This window comes from Rosa chinensis, chromosome 6 (assembly GCF_002994745.2).
Source record: "Rosa chinensis cultivar Old Blush chromosome 6, RchiOBHm-V2, whole genome shotgun sequence".
NCBI classification, from domain to species: domain Eukaryota; kingdom Viridiplantae; phylum Streptophyta; class Magnoliopsida; order Rosales; family Rosaceae; genus Rosa; species Rosa chinensis.
In genome coordinates, this window is record NC_037093.1 from 54,189,389 (window position 1) to 54,201,297 (window position 11,909).

At 37.7% G+C, this 11,909-nt stretch overlaps 2 protein-coding genes across 2 annotated transcripts; both read left to right on the top strand.

Annotated features, from left to right (window-relative positions):
• Positions 1 to 1,890: 1,890 nt before the first annotated feature.
• LOC112171570 (mavicyanin) lies at positions 1,891 to 3,005 on the top strand. The gene is made up of 2 exons (XM_024308731.1): positions 1,891 to 2,056; positions 2,656 to 3,005. The coding sequence occupies exons 1-2, from the start codon at positions 1,891 to 1,893 to the stop codon at positions 3,003 to 3,005; spliced, it is 516 nt and encodes a 171-aa protein (XP_024164499.1).
• A 3,290-nt stretch (positions 3,006 to 6,295) lies between these two features.
• LOC112169259 (probable inactive patatin-like protein 9) lies at positions 6,296 to 8,054 on the top strand. Its single transcript, XM_024306272.2, has 2 exons — positions 6,296 to 7,493; positions 7,583 to 8,054. The coding sequence occupies exons 1-2, from the start codon at positions 6,570 to 6,572 to the stop codon at positions 7,811 to 7,813; spliced, it is 1,155 nt and encodes a 384-aa protein (XP_024162040.1). The 5' UTR covers positions 6,296 to 6,569; the 3' UTR covers positions 7,814 to 8,054.
• The last annotated feature ends 3,855 nt before the right edge of the window (positions 8,055 to 11,909 follow it).

An 11,909-nucleotide genomic window follows, 5' to 3' on the forward strand; every position in this document is an offset into this window, starting at 1 on the left:
CAGAGCCCTCGAAATCCTTGATCGAGACCCCAGCATCGCTACAGGAGAAACCACAATCTCTCCATGCCCACGTTGCCGTCGTCTCGCCACTATTCGGTCTGGAGAGCACGAGCCTCCCCGCCGCCATCACGAAACCTAGGTTTCGCCTTCCCGGGTCACTCTGCAAGTTTCGGAGGCCCTCTCATTCTTCTTGTTTGGTCTAATCCAGATGCAATGACGAACTTTCAGATTAGGGTGTAACTTTACTATCTATTAATCTATCTATGATGGTTGCAGAGAAAGAAGAAAAGGAAGAACACTGGGACGAGGAATAATACTAGTGAGATAAAAGATAGACCAGAAGACAAAGAGATAAAACTTATGTTTTCTAACCTTATTAAACAATGTTTACTGTTTTGTTGCTAAATAAACCCGTGTTTGTCTTGTGGAGCGCAATAATTAATGAGTTTTAATATCTTTTGCTAGGGTGTCACTGTCACAACAGTAATTTTTTACATATTTTATGTACAGTTGTACATAAGATTAAAAGTCAAGAACAACCAAAGTTAATATAGTGCCAAGGAGAGGGAGAAATTTTTAGGAGCTCCCATCAAACCACCTTGGATTGCCAAGTGGTTTGACGCACCAATGAAAATTTGACACGTGGTTTCCACTAAAACCTAATTAACTCAGTCATTTGTTAAAAAGACCATTCAAGGATTTTACTCTTTGCTTCGTTCTTCATGATCGTCCAGAATTCCAGATCCTGCTAATGAAAAATTTTCTCGAACTCTATATCCTATCAACACTATCATCAAGATCCTCCTGCTACACCTGCCCTATCCTCAAAAAGCCATTGGATTATACTCTTAAGATCGGAAATTCTAATTGTAATGATTTGAATTCAAATACTTGATGATTAATTATTATAAAGCAAGATCGATCAAACCTATAGGATATAGCCTCGGTGAAATCCTCGGCACTGATGACCAACGCTTTTGGCTAGAAAAATCAATTAGATTACATAGATTGACCTCTCATATCCAAAAACTCCTGAATCCAGTAAGTTTTTGAAGGATTGCAACAGTTCCAATTAAATTCCAAATACAATTCAGATTTGAAGGACCCAATTAATATTGAGGGACATATAACATATTTTAAAATTAATTGGTTCAATCTCCCAACATTGGTTATAGTTGCAGAAGACAGAAGACAGTTCTGCAAATTATGGATAATGATGAGGTTGGAGGATGAAGACGAAAAGATAATGAATAAAAGACCATTCAAGGAGGACCCGAAATGGTCTTTTCCCAAATAAGGAGAAAGAGTTTACATTTTTATTCAATAAATTGAAAACCACGTGTCAATGTCTGATTGATTCGTTAAACCAGGTCAAATGTCATGCTCTGACAGGAGCACTCAAAAATTTCTCAAGGAGAGGATCCCGTTGATCACTACTAAATTGTTAGCATATAAGTCATTTTAATTGGAAATCAACTTATTCACTCACATTCTAATTTGGTGCCTAAATCTCAAATTTCAATCCTGCAAATGCTAACTCGTCTTATTAAATCCAAACAATTGATCTCTGGCTATTCTTTAAAGCTTGAATTTCTTTTTGTGAGTAACTTGATCCTACGGATTAATCACGGACATCCTGCATATCATTAATCCAAAGATTGCGTTAGTAATTACACGATAATAACAAAGATTCATTAAGAACCTTCATATGGTAACTTGTAGGACAATGTTTTTGTGGCAATCTATTAGTTGGATTATCCCGAAGTTGCACCTTATATATTCATAGACAGGGTTTTGGAGACTTCACCAACCATACATATCAAACTGATTTCTTCTGTGTATCGTTTTTTTTGATACGTTCTGTGTATCGCTTTGCGTGAAATATTAACGATGGCTTTGGCCAAGAGTTTAATGATATTTTTCTTGGTGATGGCTTGTTTCGGGGTTTGCTTTGGTGCCGTTTACAAGGTGGGTGACTCTGAGGGATGGAGATATAAAGGTTTCAACTACACGGATTGGAGACTTGATAAAGACTTCACTGTTGGAGACTCTCTCTGTAAGTTTTTTTCTTTTAATTTCCCCCTATTTTTGAAGTTGTATGAACGGGTGTGGATCTGAGACTAAAATACGTAATCTAACGAAAACTAGGATTTTGTGTTTTCGATTCGTTTTATCTTATATTCTGTGTGGTTCAATCTATATAAAAGAAAGATTCTGCATGCACCCTTCTTACCTCTATGTCTAGGACCTAACCTCAGCTTAATTCACCGAGTTTTGTCCTCGTTTAAAAGAAATAAATATATACATGGATACCCAATTTTTATTTGTATTCGTAAGATGATGAATACAGTTATGATTCCACCAAGTCAATGGTCTTCATGACATTAATGTCTTACACGTACGTACTACGTACTGGCCGGCCTCTATGGATTTTACATGCTAGCTTTGGTATTGATTGGACAAATTCTAACAGACCAGATGTTTTGTTTTTTTCCCTGTGAAATGTTGTGAAGCCAAACATTTGCGGATTATAATACACTTTGTTTCGTTCTTTTGAAATGTCGGTTTGCCTTTGTTTAGACACAAATCACTCGTATGCATAATTCAAATTGTACATAAATGACTCCTCAATTTTTACACATTGCATACATGTAGTGTTTGCGTACAAAGGAAAGGACAGTGTAGTGCAAGTCGATCGCAAACATTACCAAACATGCAATTCGACGGATCCAATTAACGAAACCAGATCTGGCAACGATACTATTACCCTAGACAAGCCTGGCCACTTCTTCTACATCACCGGTTACAAGGAACACTGCGAGCGTGGACAGAAGCTTGACATCAGAGTTTCCCCTCCGACTAGTCCAAGTCCAAGTCCAAGCCCTAGCCCTAGCCCTAGCCAATCACCACACAAGAGCAGTGCTCCATCCATCCAATCTTCAGCTGCGATACCTGCTCTAATATTGATGGCTATGGCTGTGGTCGTCCTTTCCTCTACTGCCTAATAATTTAGGAGGATTTACTTCTCTTTTTATTTATTTGGTCATGGACCCATAGAATTTGTTTGGTTTTAATTGGCGTTAAGTTATTTGACCTATTCCGATTTCTGTCAAGTATAATAGCTGGTTAAAGGCTTTGGCCTTGATTTGATGATCTTTCTTAAGTTTCTGGGTTTCACTGGCCACAAATGTGGACCTCTTCTACAGCGACAACTCTTATCAGTGGTGAGCTATGATTCGGTTGATGCACAAAAAAGTTCCAATCAATGAGTCTAATGCATGACTTCAATTTTGGTTCAGCCTAGGCTGCAGTAGGCCGGTGTACATCTTTATTAGATGATTATGCCTTAAGACTAAGCATCATGATTATGAAATAATATTGTCTCATTAAGATCTTAAGGTCATTGAACATTTGAACTTTAGGTTAGGGTTTTGTATTTTCATCTTAAGACTAACCAATTAAGAATATCGATATTCAATACTTTGTTCATGAATGTGTTATTCTTTGCACATTAATGAGCACAAAATTGATGCAACACTAAAACAGTCAACATGTGAAGCAAGCAAAAGATGAAGAAAATCATCTAAATAATAGAAAATCCATACGTTATCACCTAATTCTTATTAAGTAATATCTTTTCTAATTCTTAAGCAACATCTTCTAATGCTTTCGTTTTCACCGATCCCTCATGCGCTCCACTCCCTAAGACTTTACATATAAGTAAATGAGAATGCACGTACGAAAGATCACACGCTGGTCCAAAACAATGATAGATGTTTAATTTGGATCCATATACGGTCCATGAACTACTGTTGAAGCAATATGTAAGTGAAACTAGCTTTAAGCCTAGCTAGATTTGTGGCACTCAAATGGGAAATTTACGCGTTGGAACCATACACAATCTTTGTCGGCAGGACGATAATGGTTCGTGGTGAAATGACAAGACACCATTGTTAAGCTTATGGATCTAATCTGTTTATCAAATGATGCATTCGATCATATTGAGAGCAATGAAGGGGGAAACAACTTTCACTGTACATTATTGCCCAAGTTTAGACATGAATGTCGTGACCAAATCTAGATGGTCGTATCATTTATAGATTGAACAGAGGCCTTAAATATTACCATATGGCGTATATGTCGTCCCTGCTGTGTAGCTAGGTCTATCCTGTCATGCATGGATACCCTGTGACGATACAGACTGTGTCGACTTATAGCAGCTGTACAAATATCAACTACCACTTTCAGAAATATATTCATCACTACCTATTTGGGGTAAAAAAACTGAAATCTGCTCTATGATTAGCTTAATCATATACTAATCTCATAATTATGTTATTTAAGATCTTCTCAAATCGGTTTTTACTGCATAATTGCATATAAAATATAATAGAACAAGGAACACAGCCATCACGACCAAATCTATGATACCATGCAACCAGTAATTAAAAGATTAGAAACAGATCATGAGATTTGCGAACGTTATGTCGCATCTCATTACGATCCAACCAAAAAATGTTGGTTTTTAAGTATCTTTCTTTAATTATTTAGTATGTACTATAAATTAATATAAGCTGGTGCAGCTAATTACGCTTAAAATGGATCTTGATGAGCAGTATCCAAAGTTTTCCAAATTTAGCTTCAGAATATAAACTATTTTTGGGCTTAATTAATTGGTGATATATAGTTAATTCGAAATTGATTTGAAAGGATCGATGCATGCATGGTTTGGCATGGCTTCTTCCCACTGTCCTCAGACAGATTTGAGGTAATTAAGGACAATATCTTCATTCAATTCGCGGCATTCAATATGTAACTATCTTTCTTGGCATATCTGAACATGTATGTAAAGTTGTTAACTATTCCAACTCCCCAACCTTAATTTTGGTACCTAGATATAGGCATATAGCTACTGCCATTATCTCTTGCTCTGCGAGTCTATGGCAGAGCTAAAGCTAGGTCATGTATCTGTATCAATGCCTTCAATTCCATGAACATGCATGTGTTTCTGCGTTCACTTCTTCCACTCGGTGCGTGCCTATCTTGTAACAAACTAGCATATATAGCTAGAGATAGACCAACTGATCGATCAAGCAGTTGGTATTTAAAGGCTGTATTTACTCACTTCTGTACGTAAGTTGACACCCTTAATTGTTCATTGATTTCTATAAATCATTTTCTCATTTGTTTGATTATTCTTGTTTTAACTCTCATCTTTTTTTTTTTGAATGTTTGAGTTGTTATAGAGGTTGTAGGAGTAAATGCAAAATGAGAAAGCCTTATGTTTTCAAAGTGATATAGCATATAATGAATTTAATAGAAGTATTCGGATTATTCTTTTTTGGTCAAAAATTCGGTTTATTCTCCAATCCTAACTATGCTAAGTGAGAGGTTTTTTGTAATAAAATTGCATACTTCTTTGTATCCGATATGGTTAAGTAGAGATGATATCAATGCTATCATATACCACTAATAGTAGTGAATCACGCAAATTTTGTTATATGTTCAATTAAAAAAATCATTCTCATAAATTTATGATCTCAGAAGTAACAATTGAATTAAAACTCATGAGTAGTGAAAACAAAATGGATATGAATTGTGTTGGATTTCTCTCAAAAGAAACACCTTGTTATAACCTCAGTGAAAAGAACAAATGAGCTAATCAATGGAATACGTATCATACTTGCAAGTAGCTAAGAGGAATTGAACATGAAAATGAATGGTGCTTAGTAAATGTGATTCATTTATCTAAACTAATGGTGATGGTATGGTCTTTTAGTCTTGTAGATGCATTACTTCCTCATATTTGACCAAAAAAGTCTCTTCTTTTTTACTCAATTGAAGTAAGCACATTTGACCCCAAAAAGATAATTAAACTAAGCACATAACACCATTGAACCATGTTGTTCTTTGTTTCTGTCAAACTAACAGAAAAAATAAGTACAATAACATTAGTTATTAATTGATTAGATCAGTTGCTTAACATGGAGTTCAGACAATTAATTACTGGGTTAGTTCCGGGACGTTTCACCTTTACTTCTAGCCTCCTTCCTCAATTAAACTAAATAAATAAAAAATTAAAATGTAAATACACGAGCGCCAGCTGAGCCGGCTAAGAAGCCGAGTTTCCCGCTTCCCGTAACCCAGAAACCAACACGCGCAGTTGCACGTGCAAGGACACCACACACGATTCCGTAACAACCTAGAGTAAAAAAATAAAAATAAAAATACAAAAACGACAAGCAGTAGGACTCGTGTATATAACTGACTCCCTTCTACTTCCCAAACACGCCGTTCCCACTCTCTCACTCCCACACTCCCTCCCCTGCCTTCTTCTTCTTCTTCATCAAAACCACCACTGTAAACTGTACCTACCCTTTTTAACGACCAGAGAAAGCATTTCACTATTGGTTCAGCCATTAATACCTCCCACCCCAAAAGCGTGATATCGAACCCTCACTAGACACGTTGCCATTACTACTACTTCACAGTACTCGATCTCTAGCACTCCCACACCCAACAACAAAATATCAAAATCGTGAATTTTCGCTAGCTATCATTCTCTCGGAATGGAGCTGAGTAAGGTGACCTTGGAGATCTTCACGAAGCTCGAGCAGCAATGGCTCTCTCACTGCGAGGCCTCCAAGAAGACACGGATTCTCAGCATTGACGGCGGAGGAACCACCGGCATTGTCGCCGGACAAGCCCTTATCCATCTCGAGGACCAGATCCGCCTCAAGACCCGCGATCCCCACGCTCAAATCGCCGATTTCTTCGACCTCGTCGCCGGAACCGGCATCGGGGCCCTCCTCGCCGCCATGCTCGTCGCCGATGACGGCTCCGGCAGGCCTCTGTACACTGCTAGAGATGCTGTAAACTCGGTCGCCGAGAAGAGCGAGAATTTGTTCAAGGCTAGGGTGGTAGGAGTTTTCCGCCGTGGCCGGAGGTACTCCGGCGGAAGCATGGACAAGGCGCTGACGGAGCTGCTGACCAGGGAGGACGGCAAGGTCTTGACTCTCAAGGACACGTGTAAGCCTCTCCTGGTCCCCTGCTACGACTTGAAGAGCTCCGCACCGTTCGTTTTCTCCCGCGCCGACGCTTCCGAGTCGCCGAGTTTCGACTTCGAGCTCCGCAAAGTCTGCCGCGCCACGTCAGCGACGCCGAGCCTGTTCAAGCCGTTCTACCTGAGCTCGGTGGACGGAAAGACCTCGTGCTCTGCCGTGGACGGAGGTCTGGTCATGAACAACCCGACGGCGGCGGCTGTGACGCACGCGCTCAACAACAAGCGTGACTTCCCCTCCGTCAACGGCGTGGAGGACTTGCTCGTTTTTTCCTTGGGGAACGGGCCCTTGAGCGGACGGAAGCCTCGCCGTAACGGCGAGTGCTCTCCCTCTTCCGTTGTTGACATTGTGCTTGACGGCGTTTCCGAGACCGTTGACCAGATGGTGGGGAACGCCTTCTGTTGGAACCGTACGGACTACGTCAGAATTCAGGTAACAGATTTTTCCGTTCGATTGGCTTCTTTCTTTCTTTTTTTGGGTAAACGGAGTTTGGTATTTATTTTTTTATGATTTATTTTCAGGCCTTTGGATTGGGTAGTGACGGAGATGTGGGGCGGAGATCAGAGCAAGTGGCGGTGTTGAAAGAGAGAGGAGTGGAGACGTTACCGTTTGGCGGGAAGCGGTTACTGACGGAGACAAACGGAGAGAGAATCGAGGGTTTCGTGCAACGACTCGTGGCTTGTGGAAGGAGCAGTTTGCCACCAAGTCCGTGCAAGGATTCGGCCGTTAGGCCTCTCGCTAACGGTCGTTAGTTAATTAGCACGGATTTTATTTTTAATTTGTAGGTTTGGGAAGTTGTAATTTTGTAAACCAAGCTCAGGTTCATGGTAGCTGCTAATAATAACCCCGCCACCTGTCGACTTCTACCGGAAGTTCTAAATTCTAATCACCTAACTAATCGGCGCGTTTGAACTTTAAATTTCCTTCTTAAAGTTTAACATGTTTTTGCTGCCTAGTCGGTTGGTGTTCATGTTCATCTTGCAAATTCCAAGTCATGTGACTGAGACTGCGGGTATATATCCGAACACATTTTTTTGATGCCCTATCCGAACACATTTGCGTACTTTTCCCTTGGTTGCGTTGTTATTGCTAGCATTTTTCAAGGGTTTAAATAAAATATCCGAAAAGCAGGATCGGTGGTGAAATTTTTTCGTGCTTCTCATATAGGATGCATGGTGATGTTGATATCCAATCCATTGTTTTTATTGCCCATGCTTTCTTGACCATATTAGATGATCATGTTATGTAATAGACCATGTATGTTAGGGATACAATAGACATCTGAAAAATGTTAGTAATAGTAATAGTAATTTTGTATGAATCTGTATGAATAATGAATATACACTAGTCTGCAATCACATGTAGACTATATCGCATGCTTTTACATGTAAATTTTCTCATTAAAAAAATTATATAGTGAAAAATTACTTTAAAAAAAATTAATTTAGAAAGTTATTTGTAGATAATGGATCTGCAAAAAAAGTTGGTAGTTTTTTTCAAAAACTTGTCTGTTTCACCATTACTTTTTTCTTCTTTCTATTTTTCTGTTTTTTTTTTTTTTGTAATTTGACTATATTGAGCGTCTCCAAGAGTGAAAACTATTTTAGTTAGTAAATTTATAGCTTTTGCTCCAGCAATGTTAGCTAAACTAAAAAAAATTGAAGGTGGAGTGTTTAGTTTTTTATTATTTTCTCTCTCCTCCTTAACTAAATTTAGCTAGAGATTTTAGCAAAAACCAAATTTGACTTTCACATAACTATTCTGCTGGAGTGCTAAACTATCTCAAATTAGCCAAATATTTTAACTTTTTGTTGAAATAGCTAGTATGTTGGAGATGATCCCTATCTATTTTATGAATACTAAAGTTTTTTAATATTTCAGGGTTAATTTGATACATTTTTTAAGTTTCAGCTGACTACAGCTCTTCTTTTAATAATAGTATAGACAATCTTAACACATCAACTCTTGAGTAATAAAGTCTTAAAGACTGTTGTTCATTATATTCATTTTTTCGTGTTCCTAGAGATGCAAACTTCATGGTAAATGCTCTTGTTGCATTTATATTTTATGTTTTTTTTTTATGTTGGAAATCAAGTGTTCTTCTTTTTAATATATTGTGAGCGTTCAATTTTGATTACTTTGACGCTAATTGCCCTCATGGCTCTGACTTGTAATTTACTTTGATAAAAGATATCAAAAAAACCTTGTAATTTACTTCTTCTTTTTTTATATATGAACAAAAAAACTATTATGTAATAAAATCAGATAATATAATCGATTCACATAAACTTACTCAGAAAGTATAACAGAATTTAGACGTCTAAACATTCGCCTATATATATGTAATTATGTATATCTTCAATTCTGGCTATTTTATGTACGTACGAAGTGAATTATGGAAGTATGGAAGTGATAGAACCAAGAACCCCTTCGTCTTTTGACAGGATGCACAGCTGAAAGTACCTCGTCTACAAAGCTACACTTCTCGTGAGTGGTTAATACTAAAACTATCATTGAGATTGAAACATTAGTGGTACGGTTGACATGAAACGTGTGTCATGAACCATGGTTACCCACTACGTCGTGTTTCAATTCTTACATACACAGCATTAACCATGCCATGCAGTCATGGCTTCACTTTTAGCCACTCAACATTCATGGTACTTTCAGAATGATGCGTCTAGCTGTAGCAGCTAGCGAGGGCTATAGATAGTTAACTCTGCAGAGTCTTTCGCAAAATCCAGCTACCGAAGTTAACATGCAGTAATTAATAGATCCAATACGTTTTTAGGTGAGAAAGATCCACCTCAGTACCTAACTTCTTATAAGTTTTCACTTTCTGGGGGTATCTTAGTTATCTGCCTCCACTTCTGGTAGGTAAGTTTGGTGCGGTACAATTAACGCCGTACTCTTTATTTGGCTCGAGACAGAACAGAAAACCCTACTAGCTCGTTTATTTTTCAATCTGCTTCTTTTCTGGGGGTGGTGTCATTGTCTTCGTCTTCCTCCTTGCCTCGTTGCATAGATCAGTGATTACTATACTTCACAGCGTTATTGATGACGATAATGTCAACCAACACTCCAACAGGACAAGATTTGCGGCCGATTAACGTTAAATATATATCCAGCTTAGATTAGACAACCTGTGTTGATGTGGACTCCCCGTGACTCCGTGAGCATCATAATATCATATAGGAAAATATTAAGTACCAGAATCCTACGGGTTTCAGTGAATATGGTTTTTTGTGGGCGAGGGGACCTCGTGATTTTAATTTTATAAATGGATTTTTGTGGCTAAATAACTGATTCTTCTTCTCTGTACAAATTTCACAGGAATGTATTCGCGCGTTACAGCAAGAAAAACAAGCTATGTTTTGGCCTGTTAATTTTCTACTGCGTACTACTATATTGTTGTTTATGAGAATTTGCATGTTGCATATGTCCCTTTTGCATAGCCAAAAGCCCAAAATAATTACCGTCCTGCTCAGTACGGTTGCCAGTTCGGCCGGACCTATAAGAGATTATATATAAATAAGCTGTCGAAATCCCCACAACGTGCTTTGCATTTTTCCAATATTTGGTTGTGGATCTGTACTGCAATGCTTAAGTTGATGATAATGGATTTTTCGAAGAACTTGATGCATATGATTAAAATGCCAACAAACTAGAGATTACTGGACAAACAAAGAGAGATCTAACTAAATATTTAGTACTGCAATGCTTAAGTTGATGATACTGGATTTTTCGAAGAACTTGATGCATATGATTAAAATGCCAACAAACTAGAGATTACTGGACAAACAAAGAGAGATCTAACTAAATATTTAGTACAATAGATGGCATTGTTTTTCATCTTCATCTAGCTACTATCACATTTCATTTTCTCTCTTCTGTGTCCAAAGAGAACAAAAAAGTCATTATTGGACGAAAGATTAACAAATATGAGGGTGCAAAAACTAGTCTCGTTAAAGTTACAATTATGTATAGAAAAAGTTCACTCCAGCGAAGAAAAAACAACATCGATCACAACACACAACTTCCCTTAATACAAATTGAATTACACGAAAACAAAGTGCACAATTGCTACAAAAAGCATTTAATAAGTGAGTTTGAAGTTATACGCGGTCACCTAATAAAATGTTGAAGAAAAAATATCCCACAATAGAAAAATGACAAATAAAATAATTTATAAGTGGGTGACTTACACTCAATTGTACTGAGACATTTTGTGATTAAAATCCAACATTTAATGGGTGGTTAAGTTGAGACAGTATCGGTATAATGGTAGACCACGGACTACACTTGTCGTTATTTAACATAAAATATTTCATGCATGTACGTTACGTAAGAGTGTAAAACCGATTAAATAGTGATAATTAATGGTGTGTAAAAGATAATCCTTGCAATTTTGCTTCTACTTGCCTTCCAAATTGATTAACTCTTTGTTGCGAATAGAGTTGTGGGCATGAAATTACTAATCATATAACATATTCTTGATTCTGAAATATGAAGCAATTAAGTACGAATATATACACGAATAGATTTCAATTATAAAGTCTAAAATTAGTTAAGAAAAAATATATGGATGGCTTGCGACTTCAAATATAGGCAGCTGGCTAATATGGGTGGCTCCAAACTAAGCCTAATCATACGTGCTAAGCTGCCTAAGCAAGTGGTAATTTGAAACAACCTGAAGCCGACAAGTTTGGGGAGTGAGTAGTCAAATCCCAGGGTGATGTTTTAGCCTTTGGCCCACGCCCTCAGATTTTTAACACAAAAAACTCTCTTTTAATTTGTTTCTTGTGTACCAAACAATTTAAGTTGAAGAATCCACACAGTACGTGGCTC

What these genes read in the sequence shown, in the direction of transcription:
- LOC112171570 (XM_024308731.1), top strand. Translation starts at nt 1,891, where the DNA reads ATGGCTTTGGCCAAGAGTTTAATGATATTTTTCTTGGTGATGGCTTGT. An exon ending in CACTGTTGGAGACTCTCTCT is followed by an intron (nt 2,057 to 2,655) that starts GTAAGTTTTTTT and finishes GCATACATGTAG; the next exon opens with TGTTTGCGTACAAAGGAAAG.
- LOC112169259 (XM_024306272.2), top strand. Translation starts at nt 6,570, where the DNA reads ATGGAGCTGAGTAAGGTGACCTTGGAGATCTTCACGAAGCTCGAGCAG. An exon ending in CGGACTACGTCAGAATTCAG is followed by an intron (nt 7,494 to 7,582) that starts GTAACAGATTTT and finishes ATTTATTTTCAG; the next exon opens with GCCTTTGGATTGGGTAGTGA.